The 25,696-nt window shown below is 49.2% G+C and overlaps 3 protein-coding genes across 6 annotated transcripts in view; 2 read left to right on the top strand and 1 right to left on the bottom strand.

The window, feature by feature from the left end:
- Positions 1 to 3,321, top strand: part of OXSR1 (oxidative stress responsive kinase 1) — an 87,395-nt gene extending 84,074 nt beyond the window's left edge. For all 3 annotated transcript variants that reach the window (XR_014950457.1, XM_077789521.2, XM_021555329.4), the window contains one exon: positions 655 to 3,321. Coding sequence is in view for 2 of the 3 variants with exons in the window: in XM_077789521.2 (XP_077645647.2) it covers positions 655 to 729 (75 nt within the window). In the remaining variant the exon portion in view is untranslated. The remainder of the gene's footprint in view (positions 1 to 654) is intronic.
- A 139-nt stretch (positions 3,322 to 3,460) lies between these two features.
- LOC110484537 (solute carrier family 22 member 13) lies at positions 3,461 to 11,808 on the top strand. Of its 2 annotated transcripts, XM_021555269.2 has the most exons (10): positions 3,461 to 5,068; positions 6,033 to 6,136; positions 6,474 to 6,628; positions 6,963 to 7,131; positions 7,556 to 7,676; positions 8,248 to 8,342; positions 8,653 to 8,867; positions 9,334 to 9,442; positions 9,559 to 9,769; positions 10,239 to 11,808. In XM_021555269.2, exons 1-10 carry the CDS (start codon positions 4,697 to 4,699, stop codon positions 10,332 to 10,334), a joined length of 1,647 nt encoding a protein of 548 aa, XP_021410944.1. In that variant the 5' UTR covers positions 3,461 to 4,696; the 3' UTR covers positions 10,335 to 11,808. The 2 variants fall into 2 exon arrangements, with proteins under 2 accessions (XP_021410944.1, XP_085419350.1); XM_085563224.1 differs by having other exon boundaries at positions 9,559 to 11,808.
- On the bottom strand, positions 11,806 to 24,234 carry LOC110484544 (solute carrier family 22 member 13). Its single transcript, XM_085563264.1, has 10 exons — positions 23,853 to 24,234; positions 22,445 to 22,548; positions 21,851 to 22,005; positions 21,573 to 21,741; positions 21,027 to 21,147; positions 20,361 to 20,455; positions 19,648 to 19,862; positions 18,787 to 18,895; positions 18,457 to 18,667; positions 11,806 to 18,326 (listed from the first exon to the last, which is right to left on the bottom strand). The coding sequence occupies exons 1-10, from the start codon at positions 24,222 to 24,224 to the stop codon at positions 18,300 to 18,302; spliced, it is 1,578 nt and encodes a 525-aa protein (XP_085419390.1). The 5' UTR covers positions 24,225 to 24,234; the 3' UTR covers positions 11,806 to 18,299.
- Between the last annotated feature and the right edge of the window lie 1,462 nt (positions 24,235 to 25,696).

Here is a 25,696-nt window from a genome sequence, read left to right on the forward strand (position 1 = left end):
CCTGGGATAAATAAGCATGATATGATGTGCTAATTAATATATGTAAATGTTGCAGAGGGGTATTTTTGGGGCTTGGGATGTGCACTTGCAGAAATATTTCAAGGCAGGTGGATGGGCTAAGAATTGCCACAGACTCCTTTCTTGGAGGAAGAGAATGAGGGAGGGTCCAGATACATTGTCCCTCTGGAGGAAATGGGGAAATGAAGAAGAAAAAAGGAAAATAGAAGAGTGGTGGGTCAAAGAAGAGAGCCAAAACTAGAAGCAGAGCAGGTAAATCTTTGAGGTGGTGAAATTCAGGGGGGAGTTCCAGTGGCAAAGCAAAGGCTTAATCAGGTTATTTGGAGTAAGTGCTCTTATTTTTTACTCTTCCTGTAAGGAGTTTTCACTTGGTTTTATCCCAGTTACTGTATGTATAATGTCTAGTTGGAGTGGACATGGTAAAACTTCAGTCCCAGCCCTTCATATCTTAAAAAAAAGAAAAAGGCAAAAATACAAAAGCACTCAATTTTAACTTTGGGTAGTGCAAACTACTGAATACAGTGCAAAGTTGTCCTGTGTCTGCTTCCCCCCACCATGTCTGATACACCTGCTTGTGGTTTCTGCTGGAAGGTAGAACATGTGTGTTGCTATTTGGATCTCTGTTCCCTGTTTCAGGCATCTGGTGTCGATGGCTCAGAAATTCCGGATGATGGCAAACTTATAGGATTTGCACAGCTCAGCATCAGCTAAACATTGGATCCAGGAGATGTTTCCCAACAGAGAACCCACATGTGCATATTCGTAATGCTTCTGTTAGCCTAAAAAAAAAAACCACTACTGCCAAAGAATTGAACTCCAGCCCCCTTCCTAGAAGCTTTAACATTTTCCTTAATAGGATCACAAACCTTCCTGAAATTACCGATGACGTTTACACCTTTTGTAAACAACTCTCATGTTTTTGTATCTGTCATCTCAAACATGCAGACCCAACACGTCATTGCCTGCATGTTCATTTTATTATTGCCTTACTTTAAAGAAAAATACTACTGAGTACGAAGCAGGGGGTTCCACTGCTCTGATGATCTTGCCTAAGTGTTTGCTTACATGTGGTTTCATTCTTTTTCACTTGCTGTTTTTGCACAAGTTTTAATACTGAACGGATTTTTTTTTTGTTTGTTCTTTACCTGCTTCTCCTTCTATCTGAAACACCAATGTACATGTTGTTTGGGTCACCTGGAGTGCTGAGAAATCTGCTTCTCTTTGGCTGTGTGTTTTAAAACTGCTGGTTTGAATGCTTGCACCTGAGAAAGCAAGCAAAGTCTTAACCCACAGGAGGGAGAACTTCCTTCCCTTGTGTTTGTGTTTTGGAGAAGTTCTTTGACTTTGAGGTGTTAGAAGTCAGCTTCCCTATGTAAACTGCCTTAATTTTTTTCTTTTTTCTTTATCATTTTGGTTCTCTCCACATGAGTGCCAGGCATGGCATGAGGGCTGAACCTTTTAATTTACATTCAGCAGTCCTTCATGCTGCTTTCATTCTGCATCTTAGACATAGTCTGTTCTTGAAGCAGACCAGGGAGGCATTGCTGCCTGTAAACTGGTCTTTCAGATGCTGAACACAATATCCATGGTCACAGGGAGAGGACATCTATGTCACTCTGCCTTTTGAACAGATGCACTTCCAAGTGTCCCTGAAACCCAGTTTGGTCATGCCTAGCTGGTCTCCCAACATGTTCCCCAGTCCTTTGCAAGCTGGTACCCGTGGAACCATCCCTGTTGTGTTTTACAGCAATAAAGAATCACCAGTAGAGTGGCTGTGCTGGGCAAAAGCGGGCACTGGGTTTGTCCCTCCTGCACTCAGTCCCTTGGGTCGTCGGGCTGCACGTCAGCCCAAGCCTCGGTGTTTGATCAGGATGTCACTGCACCCCTGTCACACACGTATTTAGCTTTTCTTTCCATGTGCTGTTGATGTTGAGTTTCTACATGAATAATATAAATTATGTTCTGAGTTTGATAAGAGACACTTGTAATGCAATATGTGAATAATAAATGGTGTTGACTCTTGTTTTTTTTTTTTCCTACTGTTTCACAGTTGGCCTTTGTAACTGCTCTTGGCTCTGGAGTGTTTTCTACACAGAAGTTGTAAGTCTGTAATTTAACATGCAGATGGAAACGAGCTTTGTTTCCATCAGACACAAACAATGCAGAAACAGAGCGGAATGACTAGGTTCAATTAGGATTTTTGTTCTGTTTCCTTTTTTTTTTTTTTTAAACGTCCAAGTCTTCAGATGAACAATCTGTATTTATATTTCGTTCTCTATGAACAGCTGTGGAAGCTTCCTGAATTGTGCATGTTCTTTTTTGACCGCCCCTGTTGCTTGTAGCCTCTGGGTGGATATTGGGTGTGTCCCCGTGGGCTGTTTGTAGCCCTATGGCTGGCGAGTGTGAAGGGGAGGGAGAGGAAGATGAGAACTGGGGAGTGAGATCATCCTGGGGTGCTGAGCTGATGCTCTCTACAGCCCAGGAAGCAAGTGCCCGATAGCAGGGAGTTGGTGGTGGCTGGGTTGGCAACTGTTTGTTGGCACCATTCCCTGTTGCCTGACACAAAGCACTCCCTACAGTGTCCCCCATTGAGCTTGTCGGCTTGGGAAGAGCAGGCTGGCACCTTGATTTTCCAGTCACCCTGTGCTCAGTGTGGATGTGTTGGGAGCCTTTAGGATACAGAGACAAGGTAGTTGTGGTACAGTATTATTTTCCCTCTGCCTGCATGCCCTGGGGACCTCCTCATTCATTTGTGTATGGTGCTGAGGAAGGTTAGGACTCAAACTGCTCAAATGGAACAATGCAGCATCTATTTATTGTTATTCCCCATTTTCCCAAAGCCAGGACTTAGAGAGCTTGAGCTCACGCTAACCCAAGGTTCCGTAGTTCTTTAATGGAGAAAATAAGTGAGGAAGAAGCTGCTGGGGTTTGCTCTATGGATCTCCAGATCTTTTGGGTAGGGGTCCGGAATATTTACTTGGGCTATTACAGTGCTAGACAACTGTCTTTTCTGATGTTGTTCCAGTAAGTGCCAATGCTGTTCATAATTGTTTTCCAGTGTCATTAAGAATTTGGTTTTTGTGCAAATTTCTGATCTGCACCTGGAAGCAGGTGGAAATTTTAAGTTAGTTCCTACTTTTAAGGACAATGCTCTGTTAATGAAAATGGATCCTCTTCACAACTTTGGTGTATTGTAGATTATAATGAAAGATGTAAAATAGTCAGGCTTTTTTTCCTTTTTTGGACTTTGTATTTTACTGCATGTGTCTAATTTTTAATCAATAAAGAACAAATTGTCCATTGCCAAGTGTTTGATGTGTGGTTTCCTTGTCACTGGGTTGGTTGGTGTGTCTTCAGGAAGGGGTTTGTCAGTGGTGCCTGCAACCCCTGGGATGTTTCTGTTTGGGGTGGTGGGAGGTTTGACAGCCTCAGGAAGACTCGGTGGGGAAAGGGAGATCAAGTCCAGGCTGGATGGAGCTCTGAGTAACGTGATCTGGTGGGAGGTGTCCCTGTCCATGGCAGGGGTGGAACTGGATGAGTTTTAAGGTGTCTTCTGACCCAAACCATTCCACAAGGGCATCTCTGCAGGAGTTGTGTGCAGAAATGGAGCCAGGAAGGCATGCAGGATGCTGCCCTGAGAGCTTGTCTGCAGCTGAGAGGTTTGCTCCAAGCTCTGCATGCCCTGTGCAACTGGGAATGAGCTTCCCCTGTCTAGGAATGCCTTAGGATGACACAGGCTGGTGTGGATTTATAAACTGAGAGGATTTATACCCTGACAAGTGGTGAAAGCATGAAGTGCACTCCCTGCTCTCCTCCACAGTAATTGTTCTTTGTGGGTGCCCTGGTGAACCCCAGTGGGGCATGATGCAACAAACCCATGGTCTGTTTTCCAGCATGCTTTACAATGCCCTTCTCGTGGATCTGTGGGCAGCAGGAGTATCCAAGTGGCTTTTGGGCACCTCCTGGACATCTCAAAGGAATCCCAGGCAAATGCTTTACCTACATGAGGGATGAGCTGAGCAGTGCTGAACTCAACATTCTCAGTGATCATTTTAGGCATTTTGGCCTCAAGTACCATTGCCCTGTGTCAAATTTCTCCATCCTTTCTTTACCCTCTCCCCAGCCCTCCCCGTATTTAGCCCCCAGCAGCCTGCAGGGTGGCCCAGAGCTGGTGGGAAGGGACATCCTGTGCCTGGCTTACTTGTGTTGCACAGGGAAGCTGCAAAAGATGAAAGAGATGGCATCTCCCATCCCCTGGAATTAAAATGAACTGGCTGCTCTTCCTCATCTCTGGTTCTGCCCATGTATTAACATAATTACCTTTATTCTGGGCTGCTCTCAGCTCTGCCTCACTGCTGGGCTCATTTTGGCCCCTCTGAACCTGGCTTTTCTGAGTGGTTTATCAATTGCAGCTCTTGTAGTCCCTGTGGAGAAGAGTCTGTTCCCTGTCCATGCCACCTAGCCCTGGCAGAGGAGGTGGCCCAGGTTCCCTGGAGCAGGGGTCTTTCTGCTCCAGCCAGCACTGGGTGTTTGTGGGTGCCACAGGGATGATTAATATATTACATGGTGTACTTCTAGTGACTGCCTATGACTGCAGAACTTATCTGAGGTTTAAACATTAATTCCAGCCCTCTGAGAAGTCTGTCCCGGCACTGTCCTGTCCCAGACACAGCCACCAATGTCAGGTGTCGGGGATATTTTGAAAGCAGTTGGTGATTTTGGGCGATTCCAGAAATGCCTGGTGCTGCTCTCCGTGATCCCTTGCCTCAGTGTGGCTTTCCACCAGTTCTGCCAGCTTTTCATGGTTGTGGAAGTGCCTCACCACTGTGACACCAGCTGGATCCGCGCCGTGGGCCCCAACCTGACGGAGGAAGAGCAGCTGAACCTCACCCTGCCCCGCGGCGCGGACGGGGAGTTCCAGCAGTGCTCCATGTTCTCCCCGGTGGACTGGGAGCTCGATGCCATCCTGGCCTACGGACTGAACGACACGCAGAAGTGCAGCAGTGGCTGGGTGTACCCCTCAGAACAGCCACCCTCCCTGCTGACCGAGGTCTGTACTTGCTGCTTGCTGGGATGGGATGGGGAAGGGACGAGGCACCCAAATGGCCACAGTTCCCCCAGAGCTGGTGCCTGACCGTGGTGCAGTTGGGATTTACAGCAGGTGTGGGTTGGGGACCTTGGCTCCAGCATGCAGGCCCCAGGGGTGGTCCTGGAGAGGGTGTGGGCTGTGACAGAGGTGCCAGTGGGGGGATGAATCACTCCTGGAGGGACCTCCTGCTCCTCCTGCTCCTGGGTTTCCCCACCCTCTGCATACAGGGGTTAAGATTTCCACTTTAATATCATGGAATGGTTTGGCTCAGAAGGATCCTTTAAAAGTCATCTAGTCCAGCCCACAATATCACAATCATTAGCTGTGAAATATGCTAAATTAAGATAAAGGAGAGTAGGTTTAGATTTAATATTAGGAAGAAATTCTTCTCTGTGAGGGTGGTAAAGCCCTGGCACAGGTTTCCCAGAGAAGCTCTGACTGTCCCATCCCTGGAAGTGTCCAAGGCCAGGTCTAGTGTAAGGTGCCCTGCCCATGGCAAGAGAGTTCAGATTAGATGGTCTTTAATGTCCCTTCCAGCCAAACCATTTTATGGTTCTATGATCCTTCCTATGTCACTGTTTCCACTGATGTCCTCTGGAGGCTGGCAGTTGCAGGACATCTCTTTAACAGAAACTGCTTGTCCCAGGAATCAGCACTGCATCCTTTCTCCTCTGGGGTCTGGCAGGAAGCAAGCTGCTACTTCTGTCCCCAGGCCCACCTAAAGCAAAATTTGCTGACCAGGAGGCTCCCCTGGGTTGGCTGGACTAGACAAGGGGGACTCCTGCAGTCTCAGTGCATGGGAGAGGGACCTCACTGAGTGCCCCAAGGGTTTGTCCCACCTCTGACTTGCATGCCCTGTGAGTGCTGTGGGGATTCACATCCTTGGAAGAGAGAATACCAAAGCATCTGTTTCTCCTTTCTCCAGTTTGACCTGGTGTGTGACAGGAAGGACCTCAATGACATTGCCCAGGCCATCTACATGGCAGGGATGCTCCTGGGATCCATGATCTTTGGGCCTCTGAGTGACAGGTGAGGAGCCACAGCCCTCTTCCTAGGCTCTGTGCAAAGCCAGCACAGCACTGACCAGGTAGTGTGAGCCTGCCTGGACTGTGCACCCTCTGCATTTTGTTACCACTTCTCACTACCTGGACCCTGACCAAAGTCCTCAGGTCCCATGAGGACATGGCCACACAGGGAGGGGAAGGGAGACAGATACAGCATGTGTGTACAGTGCTTTGCTTGTCATCCCACAGTCTACTCTGAGCCTTATCAGGATGATAAAAATCACTGTATAACCTGCTGGGCTCCTTGCCATCTCCATGGGGTCTCTCCAGACATCGATTGTGTCTTCCCTGTTTCTCCCCAGGATCGGCCGCCGCCCAGTCATTCTGATCTCCATCTTCCTCCAGGGCTTGTTTGGGCTGGGAATTGCCTTTGTGCCCCATTTCTATGTGTACATGGCCTTCAGGTGTGTTGTGGGGGCCTCCGTGTCAGGAATCACCATGACAGTACTGGCCTTAGGTGAGTAGGATGCCCTTGCCCTGGGGCATCTCAAGATGCAATACAAAAGTCTTCAAAAAAATAAAAATATTAGTGTTTGGCTAGAAAAACACCACCGTGAGGACAGGTTTTGATTTTCACTGTCCTTTGGTACTTTGGCAACTTCTCAGCCCTCAGTCAGAGCTCTGGGGAGCGTCTCTCTCCAGCCAGTGCTCAGAGGAGGGCAAGGGGACAGTGTTCCAGCACAGGAGGTCAGTCTAATCCTCACCTCCAGAATAATTCTTCTCCATGGAAACACCAGTTTGCCTCAGGGGAAATAATTTCGATGACTCTGAGCCTTCCTTCTTCCTTTCAGCTACAGAATGGATCGGTGTCTCCTCCCGGCCAAAGGCAGTGCTCACTTCTCACTGCTGTTTTGCCATTGGGCAGATGATTTTGGCTGGTTTGAGTTACGGGATTCGCAACTGGAGGCTGCTGGAGATTGCAGGATCTGCTCCTATATTTGTTTTTTTCTTCTGCATTGGGTAAGTAGGATGTGGACAGAGCTCCTGCAGAAATGACAGCAGTGTGAGGGGTGTGAGTGAGGAGGAGGCAGCAGCTCAGAACCAAGCTGGGTCTTTCCCCTTGGAGTGCGGGTGCTGGAGGAGCTACTGCAGAGCTCAGCACGTCTCCCTGGGCACTGGGCTGCTGAGAGCAGCAGCTGCTTTCCTTCAGGTCTCCAAATGTGGCCTTGGGAGCCTAAATTTAGGGTGTTTAGACCCATTAATCCCATGGGCCCTTCACTTTAGAGTAGGGCTTGATGATCCTTGTGGGTCCCTTCCATTGCAGACGATTCTGTGGTTCCGGGGTGTGATTGTGTGGTGGCCTTGCTGGACGTGCTCCCAGAGAAAGGGGCTGTGGGGAGCTCAGCAGGACACAGCAGCATGTCCTGGCCTCCTCTCCTGGCAGGGTGCTCCCAGAGTCAGCTCGCTGGCTGGTGACCAAGGGCAGGATCGAGGAAGCCAAGAAGGTGCTGCAGAAGGCGGCCGCCACCAACAAGCGCAGCCTCCCCCCAGAGCTCCTGGAGCAGGTACTGGGGGTTCCTGTGCTCAGACACTGCCCTGGGCCTTGCAGCACCTCTGGAGCTCAGCTCATCCCAGAAACATCTCTCCATTCCCACTGGGGGTGGTCTGGGCATGGCCTGGGGGTGACTCCAGCTTCAGCTGAGCTCCACAGGGATGAGGTCAGGGAAGAGGCCCAGCTTCTGCTGAGGCTCAGCCTGGAGCTTGCCGGGGCACACCTGGGGATGTGGGAGGGACTGAAATGCTTGCCTGGCTTTTCTCCCATAAGGATTCTGGGAGTGTGACTGATGAGCACAGAGTCTGTTTAGTCTGTGGGTTTCCACACAGAAATGCCTGAAGGGGAGTTCCCTCCTTGCTGATCACAAAGTTCCTACACTGGGCAGATGTTCATCCTGAGGAACCTCTCAGTCACCACCCCTGTGCTGGGCACCCAGAGCACAGTGGGGCTGCCCTCCCTCCCAGAGCACTGGGGGTCACAGACCTGCCCCTCCGTGGCTTTCCATGGACTGCGGGTGGAAAAGGAGCTGGACATGGGCTTCCTTTTCCTGCTCTGACTCTTTGATTTTCTGTGTTTGGAAGTTGAAGCCTGAGAAAGAGGTCAAGTCTGGAAGTTTCCTGGATCTCTTTAGGAAGAAGCACATGCGGAACATGACTTCAATCATGTTGTTTGCCTGGTAAGACATTCCCTGGTGCATTCTTCCCAAACTTTTAGGTGAAAGAAAAGAAGGGATTGACAATTAGTATCAAGAAATTCATCTTGTGGGTTTTGTGTGTTATTTGAAGGGTGCTTCTTCTTCCTGGCTGTTTAAGATGCCTTGTGGGAAAGGTTATAGCATTTCCAGCTTTGACAGACCTGTGGTCTTCCTCTGGTTTTACATCTCCTTGGAAATGCTGTGGCTTGGTCAAAATGTCACTGGAGATCAATAATATTGCATTGATCCTCATAACTGATACCTGCTCAGTGCCATCCTGCCTGGCTTTCAGGTTTGTGAACAGCTTTGTCTACTATGGGCTGAGTCTGAACGTGACAAATTTTGGCCTGGACATCTACCTGACTCAGCTGGCCTTTGGAGCAGTGGAAATCCCAGCCCGTGTTGGTTGTATCTTCATTCTGCAGAGATTCGGGAGGAGGAAAACGCAGGCTGTTCTCCTGGTGCTGAGTGGCCTGGTGTGTCTGATCATCACCAGCATCCCTGAAGGTGAATGACCTCATCCCACACAGAGAGGACATCCTCTGGGACAGGGAGGCACAGAGCCCCAACCTTTCCCTTGTTGGTTCTGTCCTCCCAGCCAGGGTGGTTCACATCCCTCTAGGCCTGAGCTGACTGTGGCCGCATTTAACAGGTTGAACCCACAGGGCCCATTCCAAAAAATCAAAATTTTTCTTGCTGATGGTGATAGCAGAGGGCAGAGCCGAGTCCAGTGGGCTCTCTGTCAACAGAGCTGTGCTCTGGGAAAATTAATCCCTGGGGAAGTGAGATGATGGATGCAGAGTTCACTGAAAGTGGCCACCAGGCCAGAGCAGCCTGGTCCATGCTCAGACCCTGTCAGAGCTGATGGCTCCCTGCAGGTGACAAGAGTTGTCCCTGCAATCCCCAACCTCCATCTGTGGGTGGTGCTGAGCCTTCCCCCATCCCATAGCAGCTGTGTCTCTCCTCCCCTCAGACCAGCCCGTGGCAACCACCGTGCTGGCCACCATTGGCAAGTTTGCTGCCTCAGCCTCCTTCTCCACCTCCTACGTCTATGCTGCCGAGCTCTTCCCCACGGTTGTCAGGTGAGCTCTCCCCACAAATCAGAGCAGTGGTGATCGAGCAGGAGCCCGCTTGTCCCCACAGCCACGCTCATCCCCGTGGTGGCCCGGGGGTGCTGACCCTGCCCATGCTCCCACAGGCAGACGGGCTTGGGGCTGTGCTCCATGTCGGCGCGGGTGGCCGGGATCCTGGCCCCGCTGGTCCGTCTCCTGGGGCAGTACCACCGGGCCATCCCCATGGCCATCTTCGGGAGCGGCCCCGTGCTGGGGGGGCTGCTCTGTGTCCTGCTGCCTGAGACCTGCAGCACCGACCTGGCAGATGGCACAGGGGACGGCCACCCCACGGCTCAGGTGGGTCCCTGGTACTGCCTGTGGGGTAGGGGTGTGGGCAGCCAGCGCTGGGGGAGCCCCTTGGCGTTGCACGTGCTGGGGGTTTCTGTAGGAATTACAGTGGTGGGAGGGCACGGAGTGGGGCTGTCCCACTGTGGAAGCAGGGGAGGAGACCCCATAATCCTGCATGTGGAGGTCATCCCTTCATTTCTGTCCATGGGGTAGAACAGCCAGTGCTTCCTCCCTCTGCCCTCCTCAGGGAAACACCGGTGCCTTGTAGCCACATCCTCTGGCTTTCACCCTCTCATAGCTCCCAGCCCTCATTGCCCGTGGGACCAGGTGGAATTGCATCCCAGTTTGTTGTCTTGCTGGGAGAAGGTTGTCCACAGGAGCAGTCAGAAAGTTGCTGAAGGCTGCTTGTCTCAGGGACAGCTGCCATCAGCTCTTCGCACACCTTTCCTTGCTTTCACACCCTTTTCCCTTCCATCAGGTCTGCGAAAATGCCACCATCGGCTCTCAGAATGGGCAAGTGAAAGGAAAAGGTGGTGGCCAGGACAATGAGAGCACGAAGACCACATACTTCTAGCTGGGGCTGCAGGTGGCTGTGGATAAATGCAGCCTAGTGCTGTGTGGGCACTGAGGACAGGCAGGGTCTCTCCACCACAGGACACCACCTTTGCTTAGGCCATCACTGCCAATTCTTGGGTTTCCTTGTCTTTTTTGCCTTCCTGTATCTCCCTCTGTAGCTTGTCCTCAGGCACTGCAGGCTATTACTGCTGTCCAACAGTGCTCTCGCCAGAGAAAATTAGCTGCTTTTTACTTGAGGGAAAAAAGGAAGGAATCAAGAATTAGAATGGAGAAACTTCCTCTTTGTTTTTCCTGTTATGTCTCCAAGAAGGTGAGACTAAACTTTGTCCAGCAAGGCACACACTAGAGCATTGACTAAACTTGCAAGAGAGAACTGGGCTCACTAACCGGAGAGCTGAAGCAGATGCAACATTGAAAATAATCTCACACTTGCAAGGAGTGATTTATTATGACTGTCTAGCAAGATCATCCCGTTCTCTCATAAAAACACTCCTTTTTTTTTTTTTTTTTTTTTTTTTTTTTTGGGATATTCAGCTGAGAAAAAAAAAAAAAGTGATGGAAGAAACAGAATGCAGAGAGCACGGACGTTTAACAGGCAGCAGAATTTTCCCTTCAGTGCTAATGGCTTTGATTTGATGCCTGTCATGATGGTTTGGACATGGAAAATGGTTCTCTTGGGCTGCAGTGTGGGGCCAAATTGATTTGCCCATTCCAGGAAACTGAGGGATGTTGTGGAAGTTGGTCTCTTAGAAAAAAGTTAAAATCTTTCCGGGAAGTGTTAAATCTTTTCTACTCTGTTCTAATCTATTCCTGTTTTGCTGGATTCATTTTGTCTTTAGAAGATTTAGGACTGCTTTTGTCTTATACTGTGAAGAAAAAAATGTGTTTTTCCTGTGCTTCCCTTCATATTATCTCATGCCTCTCAGTCCAACTTTCTTTTCCCACTGGATAGGTACAGAAGAAGCCTGGGAGTTGCACATGGTGGTTCTTCATCTTTGACTGTATAGCTCAAAGCTTTTTTTTTCTGGTAGTGTCAAGAAAAGTTTAACCAGAGTATTTCTTCTCTCCATTGTCATGCCTAAATGGAGAGAACCATTTTCCATGGACCAAAGTACCTCTTGGATATTCAGTTTGATCAAGACAGAGTTTTGGATAAAGCCAGTGCCACGTGACATTGTCCTGCCAGGAGGGACTGGCTGTGGGGCCATTTTCTCTCTGGCACTGCTTTTCAGAGGATTTTCTGTGGTGCTCATCTTCAGCACCCTGAGAACAAGGGAGGTCAGTCCTTTGTCCTTTCCTTGGAAAAAGCTGGGGAGTGCTTCCTTCAGGCTTTTATGGAAAACGAGGCCTTGAAGGTAAAGGCTGAGGGAAGAGCTTGGAGCCAAATGTACAGTTACTGAAGGAACTTCTTTGGAAATTGTACTTTGAGACTCTGTTTTAGCTCATTTCATAAATAAAGGCATCCAAGCACAGCTGATGTACTTCTTCCAGCTCATTTATGCTTTCGGTGGACTGAAGATCCATTTCATGGAATCTTGGAGTGGTTTGGGTGGGAAGGGACCTTAAAGATTATCTCGTTCCAATTCCTCCCTGCCACATGCAGGGGACACCCTTCACTATCCCAGGTTGCTCCAAGCCACATCCAGCCTGGCCTTGGACACTTCCAGGGATGGGGCAATGTCATGGTTTGTGGCAAATTTGGGAGGAAACTTCCAAAGGGATCCCTCTAGAAAGCAGATTCAAGTGATCTGTCCCCCAATTGGTTTAGGAAAATATTTCCTTGGTGAAAAGGGGAAAAAACCTGGTTTTTTAACAAACAAAGTATTCTCAAGCATAAAAAGTGAATAATTTTAAACAGTAAAACCTCTTGCTGTTCTGAAGAGATGGCAAATTTAGAAAGAACTTTTTGTGGGGTGTAGCTTGGCTCGCTCAGTCTCTTATCAGTCCTTCCTGCTCTGGAAAATGCCATATCCCGGGCCCCGGTGGGCTATAGGTGTGAGCTCCTGGTGTTCTTCTGGGTTTTTAGTCCAGGGAAAGACAGAACAGTTCCAAAAAAAAAAAAACAAAAAAAAAAAAAAAAAAAAAAGAAGAGCTTCTTCTTCCCTCCTTTGCTCTCAGAACCAGTCTAAAGGTGCAGAACTTAATATCCAGCATAAACAGAAGAGATGGTTGGGGTACAAACAACATAAAGCCACTCTAGGACAGGAAACTGCAGCTTCTCTGTGGGCAACCTGTGCCAGGGCATCATCACCCTCGCATTTGTTAGGAAGAATTTCTTCCTAACATTCAATCTGTATCTCCCCTCTGTCAGTTTTAAGCCATTCCACCTTATCCTGTCACTCCATGCCCTTGTCCCAAGTCCCTCTCCAGCTATCTTGGAGCCCCTCTAGGCAATAGAAGGGGTTCTAAGGTCTCCCTTAGAGACCTTCTCTTCTTCAGGCAGAACAATGCAAACTCTCTCAGTCTTTCCTCAGAGAAGAGGTTCTTCAATGCCTGTAATCATCTTTTTGGCCTCCTCTGGACTCACTCCAACAGTTCTGTGTTATATTTTATCTGCTCTTCTCTGGTTCACTTAATCTTGTGAGTTTGAATACCCCTGGACTGTGCACTTGAAGAGCACCTGAATAGCTTGACTCATGTTTTGCCCAGCTCAGCACAAGTGGGAGGGTGTCCAATGTTTTTGCAACGCCTTAATGTCACTCCTAGCCAGCCCACACATGGCCTTGCACTGCAATGAGTAGAGGTGACAGCACAAAGTGGAGGCAGGAGTGCTGGAACAGCATGTGGGAATGCAAACATAAACCTGTGGGAATGCAAATACACTTTTGCATGCACACAGTGGGGTGTTCTGGGCTCTCATGATTGTGAGGCCATGGACAAAGGGTAAAATGTGACCTAAGGAGTAACTAAAGCAAAGAGGATGATTCCATAGTGAAGGGAGGGAGCCAGAAATTTGACAAAGTGATGAGGACAAAATGGGGTAGAGAGGTTTAGCTGGGAAGAGCAGGTTTTTTAATTTTAGAGACAAATTTAGGAGAAAGTGCTCTGGAATGAGTGTTTCTGCTAAAGAAAAAAGGCTTCAGTAATCCATTTTCCTGTCAATGGAAAATGGATACCAGTGGGTGAAAGTGAAAAAACCCAGCTGTTTATTGACAAAGAGCTCACATGGCAAAGGAAAAAAATTGAACAAATGTTACATATTGGACCATCAGAACCTCAACACACACCCCACAGCAGATCAAAAATACCCAAAATGCCAGGGAAAGAAACAGTCCAGCTGTGTGGCAGGAGGAACAAAATGGCACCAGATTTTTTGTCTCAGGGTAGGGGAAAAAAAATCATGCAGTAGTTCAGTAGTTCAGGCAAAACATATGGGAACCTGTGGAACCTCTGGCACTGGTCTCCTCCACACAGCAAATGAAGCTCGTGGATTTTAGTGGATCGCTACTGACTGATTGGCTCCTGCCTATTGTCTGATCTTGGACCAAAATCAAGACAAACAATTCAAGAAAAAAACCAAAAGCCACCAAAGGATTGCTGCTGCAGTCTCTTCAGGACGTGAAAAGGGAAGAAAAAAACCCTTCTTGCTTAAGCTAACAAGAAATGACACCAGCTGAACAACTGTCTTGAGGTGATTTTTTGATTATTCTCTATTCCATGTCTGTTTTATGCCCAGAAATGGCTGCTGTAGCTTTTAAGATGGATCTGGGGAAAGCACTGGGAGCCTGAGAGCGCCAGTGGGGGCTTAGTTCAAAGACTGTCTTGGTTGGAAAAGACAGGTGTCTACTAAGGAAGGCAGGAGCCTCCCTTGAAATGGCAAATGTAAATAAACCCCTTCTGTCTGAATTATTATAATTGTGAAATGAGGGGACTCTCAGGCAAAGATGTGGGAGTAGGAATAACAGTTCTTTATTAGGAAAATTAAAATGCAGTAATGCAGAACACCACTGGCAGAGTCAGAGCAGGCCCTGGCAGCCTGTGGGTCAGGGAGGTGGCAGCAGCCCCATCCCAGGGGGGCTCAGCCCTCCTGCAGTGCCAGCTGTGCTTCTGCTGGAGCAGGATCCTGCACAAGGGGGGAGTTTTCCTTGGAGCTCCAGGGCTGGGGGAGATGGGCCTGGGCTCCTCTGGGAATGCAGGGGGAAGAAAGCTGCTCCTCTGGGAATGCAGGGGGAAGAAAGCTGCTCCTCTGGGAATGCAGGGGAAGAAAGCTGCTCCTCTGGGAATGCAGGGGGAAGAAAGCTGCTCCACTGGGAATGCAGGGGGAAGGAAGCTGCTCCACTGGGAATGCAGGGGGAAGGAAGCTGCTCCTCTGGGAATGCAGGGGGCAAAGGCTGCTGTGCTGTTCCCAGGTCAGATTGTATCCAGGTAGGAATGCTCAGCTCCTCCCCTGGGTGGAGCATCTCCCCATGGGATGATGGAATTTTCTCAGCCATGCAGGGACACTCAGTGGACATGAAGGGCAGAGATCTCCTGGAGGGAGGATTGGCTGTGGGAGAGATAAAGAAAACTGCCCCACCTGGTTTTAACAGATGGCAGTGGAATATACACCCCCAGCCATGTCTTGCATTGAAATTTAAGACTCACTTCCAGTTCCAGGTGTGCCCACTCGGTGCCCTGTGGTGGACATTAGCAGGTACTGTGTTGCTTAGCTAACTTTTTTTTTTGGTAGCTTAAGCAAGAAGTTGTTTTGCTTTTTTTTTTTTTTTTTTTCTCTTTCCCCACCCTTTTCCCTGACCTGCAGCACTGATCCTCCTTTTTTTTTTTTTTTTTTTTTTCTTGAACTCTTTCAGCTTGGTTTTTGGTCTGAAATCAGACAGTCGCTGAGATGGGCCAGGACCTGCAGGAGACTGGTGGGAGCCGCTTCAAGCCTGAGGCCTCAGAAAAAACAGCTGAACCAACAAGACAAAGGACACCAAAATCCATCAACTTCTTCTGCAGTGGAGACCAATGCCAGAGGTTCAGCAGGCTCCCATCTGGCTGCTACATTAACTCTTTTTCCCCTTCCTTGAGACAAAGGGGTCACTGCCATTTGTGCCTTCCTGACCATGTGGCCAGCCAGCCTGTTCATTTCTTCTCTGAGCATTTTGAGGTTTTTTTCATTGGGTAGGGGGTAAGGTTCTGAAAATAAATATCTAGCATTTATTCAGTCTTTTTCTGTGCCTTGCAGGCACCTTGCTTTGTTAATAATCAGGATTTTTTTTCCACTTTCACCCACTAGTATTCATTTCTCCCATTGTCAAAAGGCATTACTGCAGCCCTTCTCTCGGAGGAAACATTAATCCCAGGCTGTTTTCTCCTAAATTTATCTCTAAACCGAGACAGCAGCAAAGTAACCTCCAGTCTGTACTGCACCCAGCACACCCTGGAGTGAGTCTTTGAACAAAACCTGTGCAGGAGCCCCCAGGGCTCACACCCATCCCCCAGGCCAACCGTGAAGTACAGCAGCCATTTCTGAACATAAATGAGATTATCAGGAATAGAGTATCATCATAAAATAACCCAAAGACACAGAAGCAGGGCCAAAACAGCTCCTGTTGTCAGAGGAGCCCCACAGGGACCACTGAGATAATCAGCACAATTTCAGTGTCAGTGACACCAACAAACTGTGCTGTGGGGCAGAGGTGTCAGGATCCTGGACCTTCCCCTTTACCTAGAGGACATCACCCTCTCCTTTCACCTGAGCCCATGCTGGGAAGCCCCAGGTCCATGAGAAGAGCAAAGCTTGCAAAAAGGGACCCAGCAGGGAATTGCTGAGGAGGTGAGGAGATGAGCATTAAAGTTGCTCTCCTGACTGTGCAAGAAGCTATAGAAATATTGGTTCATTTAGGGTGGAGAAGATCTCTAAGACCTCTAGCTCCAGCCATCATCCCAGCACTGCCAGATCCACCATGAAACCACATCCCTAAATGACACAGCTGTGTCTTTTACATACCCCCGAGGATGGTGACTCCACCAGTGGCCTGGGAAGCCTGTTCCAGTCTTGGACAACCCTGTGGAGAAGAAATTTTCTCTATTATCCAATTTAAACTTCCCGTGGTGCAACTTGGGACCATTTCCACTTGTCCTGTCATTTGTTATTCGGGAGAAGATACTGAGCCCCAGCTGACTGCATCCTCCTGTCAGAGATTTGTAGAGTGAGAAGGTCCCCCTGAGCCTCCTTTTCTCCAGGCTGAGCTCTCCCAGTTCCCTCAGCTGCTCCAGGTGCTCCAGCCCCTTTCCCAGTTCCGTTCCCTCCAGTGCCAAAGCCCAGACCTTGCAAACTCCCTATCCCATCTCCAGACATGGCCAAGTTCCCCATGACTGGGGTGATTTTGTGCACTAAAGCCAAAGCACAAAATGAGTATCAGCTCCAGGAACATCTGGCCTGGACTTGGGACACCCCAGCTCTCAAACCACCATTTACTAGAGCACAAAGAGATTGGAAACCAAAGGTGCAGCAAATCTGAGTGAGCAGCCTTCTCCTTCTTTGATGTGCTTGAGGAGATAGATTCATCAGAGGGCACTGAAATACATCCTCTGCTGGCAAACAAATTAGCAGAAAAGAGCCCACCCTTCTCATCCTTTTGCATGACACTAGATGACACTAAAATGTCACGACTGTGCTGGCAGCAGCCAACAGAAGGTCACTGTAAAAGGCTCACCGTGACTGAGGAAAACTGTCCAAATGCCCACACAGTTTGGTATTGAATTGCAGCATTCCCATGCAACTCAGAAAACTTCTGCAGCTGCCAGTAAAGAAAATAAATGCAGACTGTTCATTGGAAGACTTTGAAAAAAGAAAAAAGTCCTTCTTGAACTCAGCCACTCTGTTTTAACACTCTATTTCTGTATTGTTTGTGTCTGATGGAAACAAAGCTCGTTTCCATCTGCATGTTAAATTACAGACTTACAACTTCTGTGTAGAAAACACTCCAGAGCCAAGAGCAGCTACAAAGGCCAACTGTGAAACAGTAGGAAAAAAAAAAGAGTCAACACTATTTATTATTCACATATTGCATTACAAGTGTCTCTTATAAAACTCAGAACATAATTTATATTATTCATGTAGAAACTCAACATCAACAGCACATGGAAAGAAAAGCTAAATACGTGTGTGACAGGGGTGCAGTGACATCCTGATCAAACACCGAGGCTTGGGCTGACGTGCAGCCCGACGACCCAAGGGACTGAGTGCAGGAGGGACAAACCCAGTGCCCGCTTTTGCCCAGCACAGCCACACCACTGGTGGTTTGTTGCATACAGGTAACACCTTACAAAGAAAGGCCTTTAAAATCACAGTTCAGGCCTTCTGCTTTGGCTGGGTACAGCTAACACCTGACCTGACAGGTATCTGTGAGAATCAGCCTGGCAGCCTTTACCCGTGAGAACCATCCGACACCTGTGAAAATAAGAAGCCTGTACTCGTGAGAATCTGTGAAGAACAAAAGTAAACATTTGTAAAGAAGAAAGCCTTTAGCATGCACGGACATGAGCAACTACAAACCAGTGAACTGAGTTGCAATAAGTTACTAATCAATTAGAATTAAACACAATACCTTTAGGAAACCATATAAATATGATCTGTGAATAATAAAGATTGGCTATGGTGGCTGAAGAAATGTGTCTTTACTGCAACAGTGATTCTATATTGCTGTAAAACACGACAGGGATGGTTCCATGGGTACCAGCTTGCAAAGGACTGGGGAACATGTTGGGAGACCAGCCAGGCATGACCAAACTGGGTTTCAGGGACACTTGGAAGTGCATCTGTTCCAAAGGCAGAGTGACATAGATGTCCTCTCCCTGTGACCATGGATATTGTGTTCAGCATCTGAAAGACCAGTTTACAGGCAGCAATGCCTCCCTGGTCTGCTTCAAGAATGATGGAATCAGATAGACTGTTGGTAGATGCCTTTCCAATCATTGCTTCCTCTCTGAGCATCTGCAGATGTCCTTCTCCAAGTCTGTCATCATCTCTGGTGTCTCAGAGAGTCACTTCAGTTTCCTGCTCCTGAAGATAAGATGGAAAGAGGAGGAGATGAGACTGTATTCATCCCTGATTCTGACTTTTTTTTTTTTTTGTCTTAAATTTGTGGTTTTGGATATTTTTTTTCCTGAAGTTCAGAGTTCCTTGTACCCACCTCATCTAGAGGTTGTTCGTTCCCTGTGTCATCTGCCAGGTCAATGCCGCGGGTCTCGGGCAGCAGGATGCAGAACAGGGCCACCACCACAGGGATGCTCCCAAAGATGGCTTTGGGGATGGCCCGGTGGTACTGGTCCAGGGGAATGATCAGCGGGGCCAGGATCCCGGCCACCCTCGCCATGGTGGAGCACAGCCCCACGCCCGTCTGCCTGGGGGAGAGAGGGGCAGAGGGAGGTGTGGAGGCCACATCCACTCCTGCACTGGATGTGGCCCCATGGCCACCTCCAGCCATGGCAGAAGGAAGCTCTAATGTGTGGGGACATCTCACCTGAGGATGGTGGGGAAGAGCTCAGCGGCGTAGACGTAGGAGGTGGAGAAAGCGGCCGTGGCTGTGAACTTGCCGATGATGGCCAGGACGGTGATTACCACGGGCTGGTCTGAGGGGAGGAGGAGAAACCACCACTGTAACCTCCAGGGGATGGTTCATTTGGGACCAGAACTCTCTGCAGTGGGATTTCTTGGGATGGCCCTTTCTAATAGACTTGCTAATTGCAAATGATCCCCAGCATACCCTTACCTGTAAAATACCCTCTGGCAAAGGGAACCCAGATTTCTCCTGAGGCCTTGGGCATTTTCTAGCTCTGCAACTGAAGTGAGCTGCTGAGCCAGTACAGGTGTCTGGGGAGTGCTTGGTTGGAAATGCCATGTCCCTGACCTGGAAAGTACTGGGAAGCCCCTCTGTTACCTTCAGTCTCACTCACAGCCCTGGCACAGTCGCAGGAGTGGGGTATGGACTGGGGCACAAACAGATGCAAACAGATGAAAGGGAGTGAGCATTTGCTTTTTCTCTTCATCTAAGAAAGGGAGATATGGTGGCTTTTAAAGCACTTCTTCTGCTATAGCTTTCTGCCAGATGGTGGTGGTGTCTAGTGGGTGGGTGCTGTCTAATGGACACTGCCAGCCAAGGACCAGGAGCTGTGGAAGAACCAGACACAGCCCTGAGGGAGAAGGAATCCAAGAAGGAATCCAAGCCAGAATGTTGGGGATGAAGCAGCCTGGGCTGTGACAGTGGGGGCAGCTGAGCCTGTGGGAGTGATTGTGGGTCTGCCAGGATGGGAGGATGGCTCTGAACAAGGGAAGGGATGTGGAGAGCACTGCCCCGCTCTGCCCACAGGCTGGGAAGGTTCACCTTCAGGGATGCCAGTGAGGATGAGACATATCAGGCCAGCCAGCAGCAGGAGAATGCCCTGCACTTTCTTCCTCCCAAACCACTCCAGCAGGAAAATGCAGGAAATTCGAGCTGGAAGCTCCACTGCCCCAAAGGCCAGCTGTGTCAGGTAGATGTCCAGACCAAAATCTGTCACGCTGAGGCTCAGCCCATAGTAGACAATGCTGTCTGCAAACCTGAAATTCAAGGAAAGTGGAATAGAATATGTCACCAGATGGTTTTCTGGGGGTTTGTAACCAAAAATTAGAAAGGTTAGAACACATGCAACTTATTTAAATTCCTAACAATCTCTGTTTTGGTTCTAGTCAGCACCTTTGACCGTTGTGTGAGACATAGTTGCCAGAGAAAAAGCAGAATGGATCTCCATATGGTCAGAAAATTCTAGACTGAACCCAAAGCTTTTAGATAGGTGCAAAACTCCTCCAGGGGCCAGGGATTACCCAAGCTGGAATTACTCAAGCTTTTCTAACAAAACCCACAGTATCATGGATAATGATCTTCCCATGCCAGAACATGGTAAATCTGGTCCAGTTTGTGGAGGTAGAATGAGAGCAGATAAAGACATACACATGTATGTTACCAGAAAAATTACTTTAATTTACTGTTCTTTTCAACCATCAACTTATTTTCTTTCACTTACAAGTTTTGACAGGGGAGACCAGGGAATGTCTTACCAGGCACACGACATGATTAAAGTCACGTTCCGCATGTGCTTCTTCCTAAAGAGATCCAGGAAACTTCCAGACTTGACCTCTTTCTCAGGCTTCAACTTCCAAACACAGAAAATCAAAGAGTCAGAGCAGGAAAAGGAAGCCCATGTCCAGCTCCTTTTCCACCCGCAGTCCATGGAAAGCCACGGAGGGGCAGGTCTGTGACCCCCAGTGCTCTGGGAGGGAGGGCAGCCCCACTGTGCTCTGGGTGCCCAGCACAGGGGTGGTGACTGAGAGGTTCCTCAGGATGAACATCTGCCCAGTGTAGGAACTTTGTGATCAGCAAGGAGGGAACTCCCCTTCAGACATTTCTGTGTGGAAACCCACAGACTAAACAGACTCTGTGCTCATCAGTCACACTCCCAGAATCCTTATGGGAGAAAAGCCAGGCAAGCATTTCAGTCCCTCCCACATCCCCAGGTGTGCCCCGGCAAGCTCCAGGCTGAGCCTCAGCAGAAGCTGGGCCTCTTCCCTGACCTCATCCCTGTGGAGCTCAGCTGAAGCTGGAGTCACCCCCAGGCCATGCCCAGACCACCCCCAGTGGGAATGGAGAGATGTTTCTGGGATGAGCTGAGCTCCAGAGGTGCTGCAAGGCCCAGGGCAGTGTCTGAGCACAGGAACCCCCAGTACCTGCTCCAGGAGCTCTGGGGGGAGGCTGCGCTTGTTGGTGGCGGCCGCCTTCTGCAGCACCTTCTTGGCTTCCTCGATCCTGCCCTTGGTCACCAGCCAGCGAGCTGACTCTGGGAGCACCCTGCCAGGAGAGGAGGCCAGGACATGCTGCTGTGTCCTGCTGAGCTGCCCACAGCCCCTTTCTCTGGGAGCACGTCCAGCAAGGCCACCACACAATCACACCCCGGAACCACAGAATCGTCTGCAATGGAAGGGACCCACAAGGATCATCAAGCCCTACTCTAAAGTGAAGGGCCCATGGGATTAATGGGTCTAAACACCCTAAATTTAGGCTCCCAAGGCCACATTTGGAGACCTGAAGGAAAGCAGCTGCTGCTCTCAGCAGCCCAGTGCCCAGGGAGATGTGCTGAGCTCTGCAGCAGCTCCTCCAGCACCCGCACTCCAAGGGGAAAGACCCAGCTTGGTTCTGAGCTGCTGCCTCCTCCTCACTCACACCCCTCACATCAGTGTTCTGTCCTTGTGAAGCTCTGCCCTATCCCTCCTTACCAGATGTAGAAGACAAGGGCAAACATAGGAGCAGATCCTGCAATCTCCAGCAGCCTCCAGTTGCGAATTCCATAACTTAAGGCAGCCACCAACATCTGCCCGATGGCGAAAGCCGTGTGAGTAATCAACAGTGCCTTTGTCCGGTAGGAGATACCAACCCATTCTGTAGCTGAAAGGAAAAACAAAGGTTCAGGCTTTTTTTATTTTTTAGGCTCTCTTTTGTTATTGTATCTTGTGAGGCCACATCTGCTGCCTCAGGGCAAGGGCCTCCCACTCACCCAGGGATACAACTGTAATCATAATTCCTGACAATGCAGCTCCCACGACACACCTGAAGGCCATGAACACATAGAAATGGGGCACAAAGGCAATTCCCAGGCCAAATACCCCCTGGATGAGGATGGAGATGAGAAAGACTGGACGCCTGCCTATCCTGTGGAAGAAGAGGGAAGACCCAGTTAGTACCTGGAGAGACCCCAAGGGGAGAGGAAAGAGCCCAGGAGGGATGCAAAGTGATTTGAGACCCAGAGGAGATTTGACATCCTGTTGAACATAGCTCTTCTATACACCCCAAGAAATAATGTGCAGAAAAATCAATGTCTCCAGTGTTGACCCATCATGGTTCTGGCAAAGACTGAGACACCAGCAGGGGCTAAACTTGTGATTCCTGAAGAACCCCCCCAACAAGGCTGTATCTGCCTCTCTTTTCAACCCTCAGACATTTCCAGACCTCTCAGGTGGGTCCAGATGCCCTATCTCAGGCAAGGGGATTGCATCCTGTGAAGGGAGCAATGCATTTACAGTCTGCACCCGGATCTGGGCTGTCCCTGGGTGCTGGGCAGTGTCTCTGGGAATGAACTGTGTTTCCTCACCTGTCACTTAGCATCCCAAAGATCATGGCTCCAATGAGAAGCCCAGCCATGTAGATGGACTGGGAGACATCATTCAGGACTGCCCTGTCACACACCAGGTCAAACTGGAGGAAGGAAAACACAGATGCTGTTGCTTTTGACAGACTCCAGCTGCTGTCTGGGGTTGGGCAGCCTTTCTGGTTGATGGTGGATCCAGGATTTGGGTGCCTGAGCTCTTGCTGCAGCCCCTGGGAGCAGAGAACCCCTCACATGGGCTTGAGCCCTTCATGGTGAGCACTTAGGACACCAGTCAGTGATGGGATGGGCACATGAGGTCCTCAGCATACCTCTGCATGCTGGTGCCCATCCACTGGATACTGGGATATGCAGGATTCCCCTCCAGCCCAAAGGTCCCTGAGGGAGCGACCTGGCTGTCAAGTTTTATTTAAAATGTGGCCTTGGGGTGAGATCTGTATCAGCTTTCTTCTCTGGCTGAAAAGGCAGGGCAGAAAGAGGAGAGCAGTGTTTTTTACTAATAAAGGAGGACTGGAAGGGGAAGGGATGCAGCTGCTGACACCTCCAGAGAAGCCTTGTCTGAAATGGACTTGGTGCTTCAGGGACACCAAAGAGCTTTTGAAAATGCCAGAGGCTGGACTTTCTCCTCTGTCCCAGCTCTGTGGAAGGTATGTGTGAGAAAGTGTTGGAGCTGGCAGGTAGGAAAGGAGGGAGAAGGCATGAGGGAAAGTGAGAAAAGACCAAAGGTCCTCAGAGAGAGAATCACAGAATAATGGAATAATTTAGTATGGAAAATACCTCCAATAACATCAAGTACAAACTTTGACAGACCACTATCCTGTAAACTAGAAGGTGGGAGATAAGGCAGAATGGAGAAGTTGAGGATGCTGATAAACAAGGCTTTTGCTCAACTGCATGGGCCCTGGCATGTCTTGTTGCAGCATTGAAGGTTTCTGGAGGCCCAAAAAATATCAATGACCAGCACTTGGAAGGCAAATGTCTTTCACAGAGAAGATGATGTGAGTAGAACCAGGCTGAAGAACAGGGGATACTGTGGCAGGGATGCCCAAAAGGTCTCTCCAGGCAATTACATCATAAAGTCAAAGGTCTGGATAGTGGAAAGGGGACGGATGGTGGACAGAACATGTGCTGGACTCACAGCCCCATGGTCACTTCATCATGGCCTTCCTGTGACAAGCTCCCAGGGATTCCAGCTGCCATCTGTGTGATGTAGGCAAAATCCTGCAGTAAATCTCAACCTGACTGCACCACAGCTGGCATTGACTGACCAAGCCACAAGTCAGGATATTCCACCCCCTCCCACCACAGCTGACCCTGGCTGACCAAACCACAAGCTGGGATATTCCCATCCCCTCCCTATCCCATCCCAGCACAACAAGCAGCAAGTACAGACCTCGGTCAGCAGGGAGGGTGGCTGTTCTGAGGGGTACACCCAGCCACTGCTGCACTTCTGCGTGTCGTTCAGTCCGTAGGCCAGGATGGCATCGAGCTCCCAGTCCACCGGGGAGAACATGGAGCACTGCTGGAACTCCCCGTCCGCGCCGCGGGGCAGGGTGAGGTTCAGCTGCTCTTCCTCCGTCAGGTTGGGGCCCACGGCGCGGATCCAGCTGGTGTCACAGTGGTGAGGCACTTCCACAACCATGAACACTTGGCCAACCATTTGGAAAGGATTGAGAAGTAGCGGGAGGGAGAGGAGCAGGATCAGCAGTTTCTGATAGAGCCCACACTCCCCCAGAGCACATAAAAGATCCCCAAACTCAGCCATGGCCAGTGCCTCTGTGGCCAGGCTGCACTGGTGCCTATGGCTTAAATAGGCAAATATTAATGTTTAAACTGTGTGAGCACTAAAGCCCTAATCCAGTGTGATAAAATGAGCACCTGGACTGGCACACCAGTCCATATTATGATGATACAGTGCAGTGCTCCAGGCTGCACTTTGTCACCAGCCTTTCCCTCCCTGCTCTTGGGAATAGAACAAAGGTGCCAGAGCACTGCCACTCTTGGAGACAGTATAGTGACATCTTGTCCTTCTCCAGCCTGACAAGTGTCACAAGGCCTCCTGAAGGCATCTGTGCTGCAGCACAAGGATTTTGTCTGAGGTATGAAGTTGGGATTCTACAAATGAGGGTTAATTTTGCTGGGGGTGGGGATGCAAAGAGAGTAAATTTGCTGTTCCCATTAATGGTTTAATGACTATATAGAGCATCCTGGAGACAGAGATATGTAAGAGAGTATATGAGAGAAGCAGAAGAGCACTTCTCCTCTGGACCTGGAAATATATCTGGTAGTCTAATAGACTTGCTCTTGACAGCTGTGTCCCAAGCTCTCTGTTTTCATTTGTAGAAACCCTGGTTAGTCATAAAACTAGATCTAAACTACAGTTTCTGTGTGATAATCCTAAAATAGACCTAGTTTAGAGAGTACCCTCAGGGAAAGCAGCAGGTTACACGCACTCAGAGCACACAGGATTTGGAAAATGACACCAGCTTGGCTTTGCCTGAGGTTCTGATGTCACTTGAAAAGCAGATTGACCTGATTTCTGCTGCACATCTGAGCTGCTTCCTGGGTAGAATCCCTGAGTGGCTTGTGTCTTTATTCCTGGCTAGCTGGATTGCCCTCAGTGTGTGACATTTTGTGTGTAATTTGTCAAAAGTTGGTTTTACCAGAGCTCCTAGCTGCTTTTACCAGAGCCATGAGCACATCACTGATGTGCTCATTTCAAATCTCCTCTCCAATGCTTTGTTTTTCACTCTCAATGCCCATAGTATATGTAAGCCTCTTACAAAGTCACTCCTAGGTCACACAACCTGGTCTGGTGTTTCATGAGTGGGAATAGCACTGTTGTGCTTATGAAGTCAGTAGAGCAGAAGAATATTTTATTTCAAAGCATCACCCCTCCCTAAGCTGGAGTGGGAGAGTGAGATGATACTGGTTAGTGCTGTTCAGAGTAAAGGAAGGGAGGAGTAAATGTTACTTAGAGTTGTGTAAATTCACACCAGTGCTGTGCATTTATCACCTGCACACACACCACACAGCCAAACATCACTCAGCTCTGCATCCTCATCCTTGGATGAGTGGACTTGCTGTTATTCAGAGAAAATCCCTGAACAGGGGCCTGAGCTACATGATTTCCTGAGATTCCTTTTACCCCAAATGCATCTCTGGCCTTTTGGTGGGATGACTTGGCCAAGGAGATCTGCTCTGGCAGAGACATTTTGTCCCTGTCCTGCCTTCTCT

The sequence above is a fragment of the Lonchura striata genome, chromosome 2, assembly GCF_050655825.1.
Source record: "Lonchura striata isolate lonStrDom1 chromosome 2, ASM5065582v1, whole genome shotgun sequence".
Taxonomy (NCBI): Eukaryota; Metazoa; Chordata; class Aves; order Passeriformes; family Estrildidae; genus Lonchura; species Lonchura striata.

What these genes read in the sequence shown, in the direction of transcription:
- LOC110484537 (XM_085563224.1), top strand. Translation starts at nt 4,697, where the DNA reads ATGTCAGGTGTCGGGGATATTTTGAAAGCAGTTGGTGATTTTGGGCGA. An exon ending in TTTGGGCCTCTGAGTGACAG is followed by an intron (nt 6,137 to 6,473) that starts GTGAGGAGCCAC and finishes GTTTCTCCCCAG; the next exon opens with GATCGGCCGCCGCCCAGTCA. An exon ending in CCCCAGAGCTCCTGGAGCAG is followed by an intron (nt 7,677 to 8,247) that starts GTACTGGGGGTT and finishes TGTGTTTGGAAG; the next exon opens with TTGAAGCCTGAGAAAGAGGT.
- LOC110484544 (XM_085563264.1), bottom strand. Translation starts at nt 24,224, where the DNA reads ATGGCTGAGTTTGGGGATCTTTTATGTGCTCTGGGGGAGTGTGGGCTC. An exon ending in CCTCACTGGCATCCCTGAAG is followed by an intron (nt 18,896 to 19,647) that starts GTGAACCTTCCC and finishes TCCTCCCCTCAG; the next exon opens with ACCAGCCCGTGGTAATCACC. An exon ending in ACGAACAACCTCTAGATGAG is followed by an intron (nt 18,327 to 18,456) that starts GTGGGTACAAGG and finishes TCTTATCTTCAG; the next exon opens with GAGCAGGAAACTGAAGTGAC.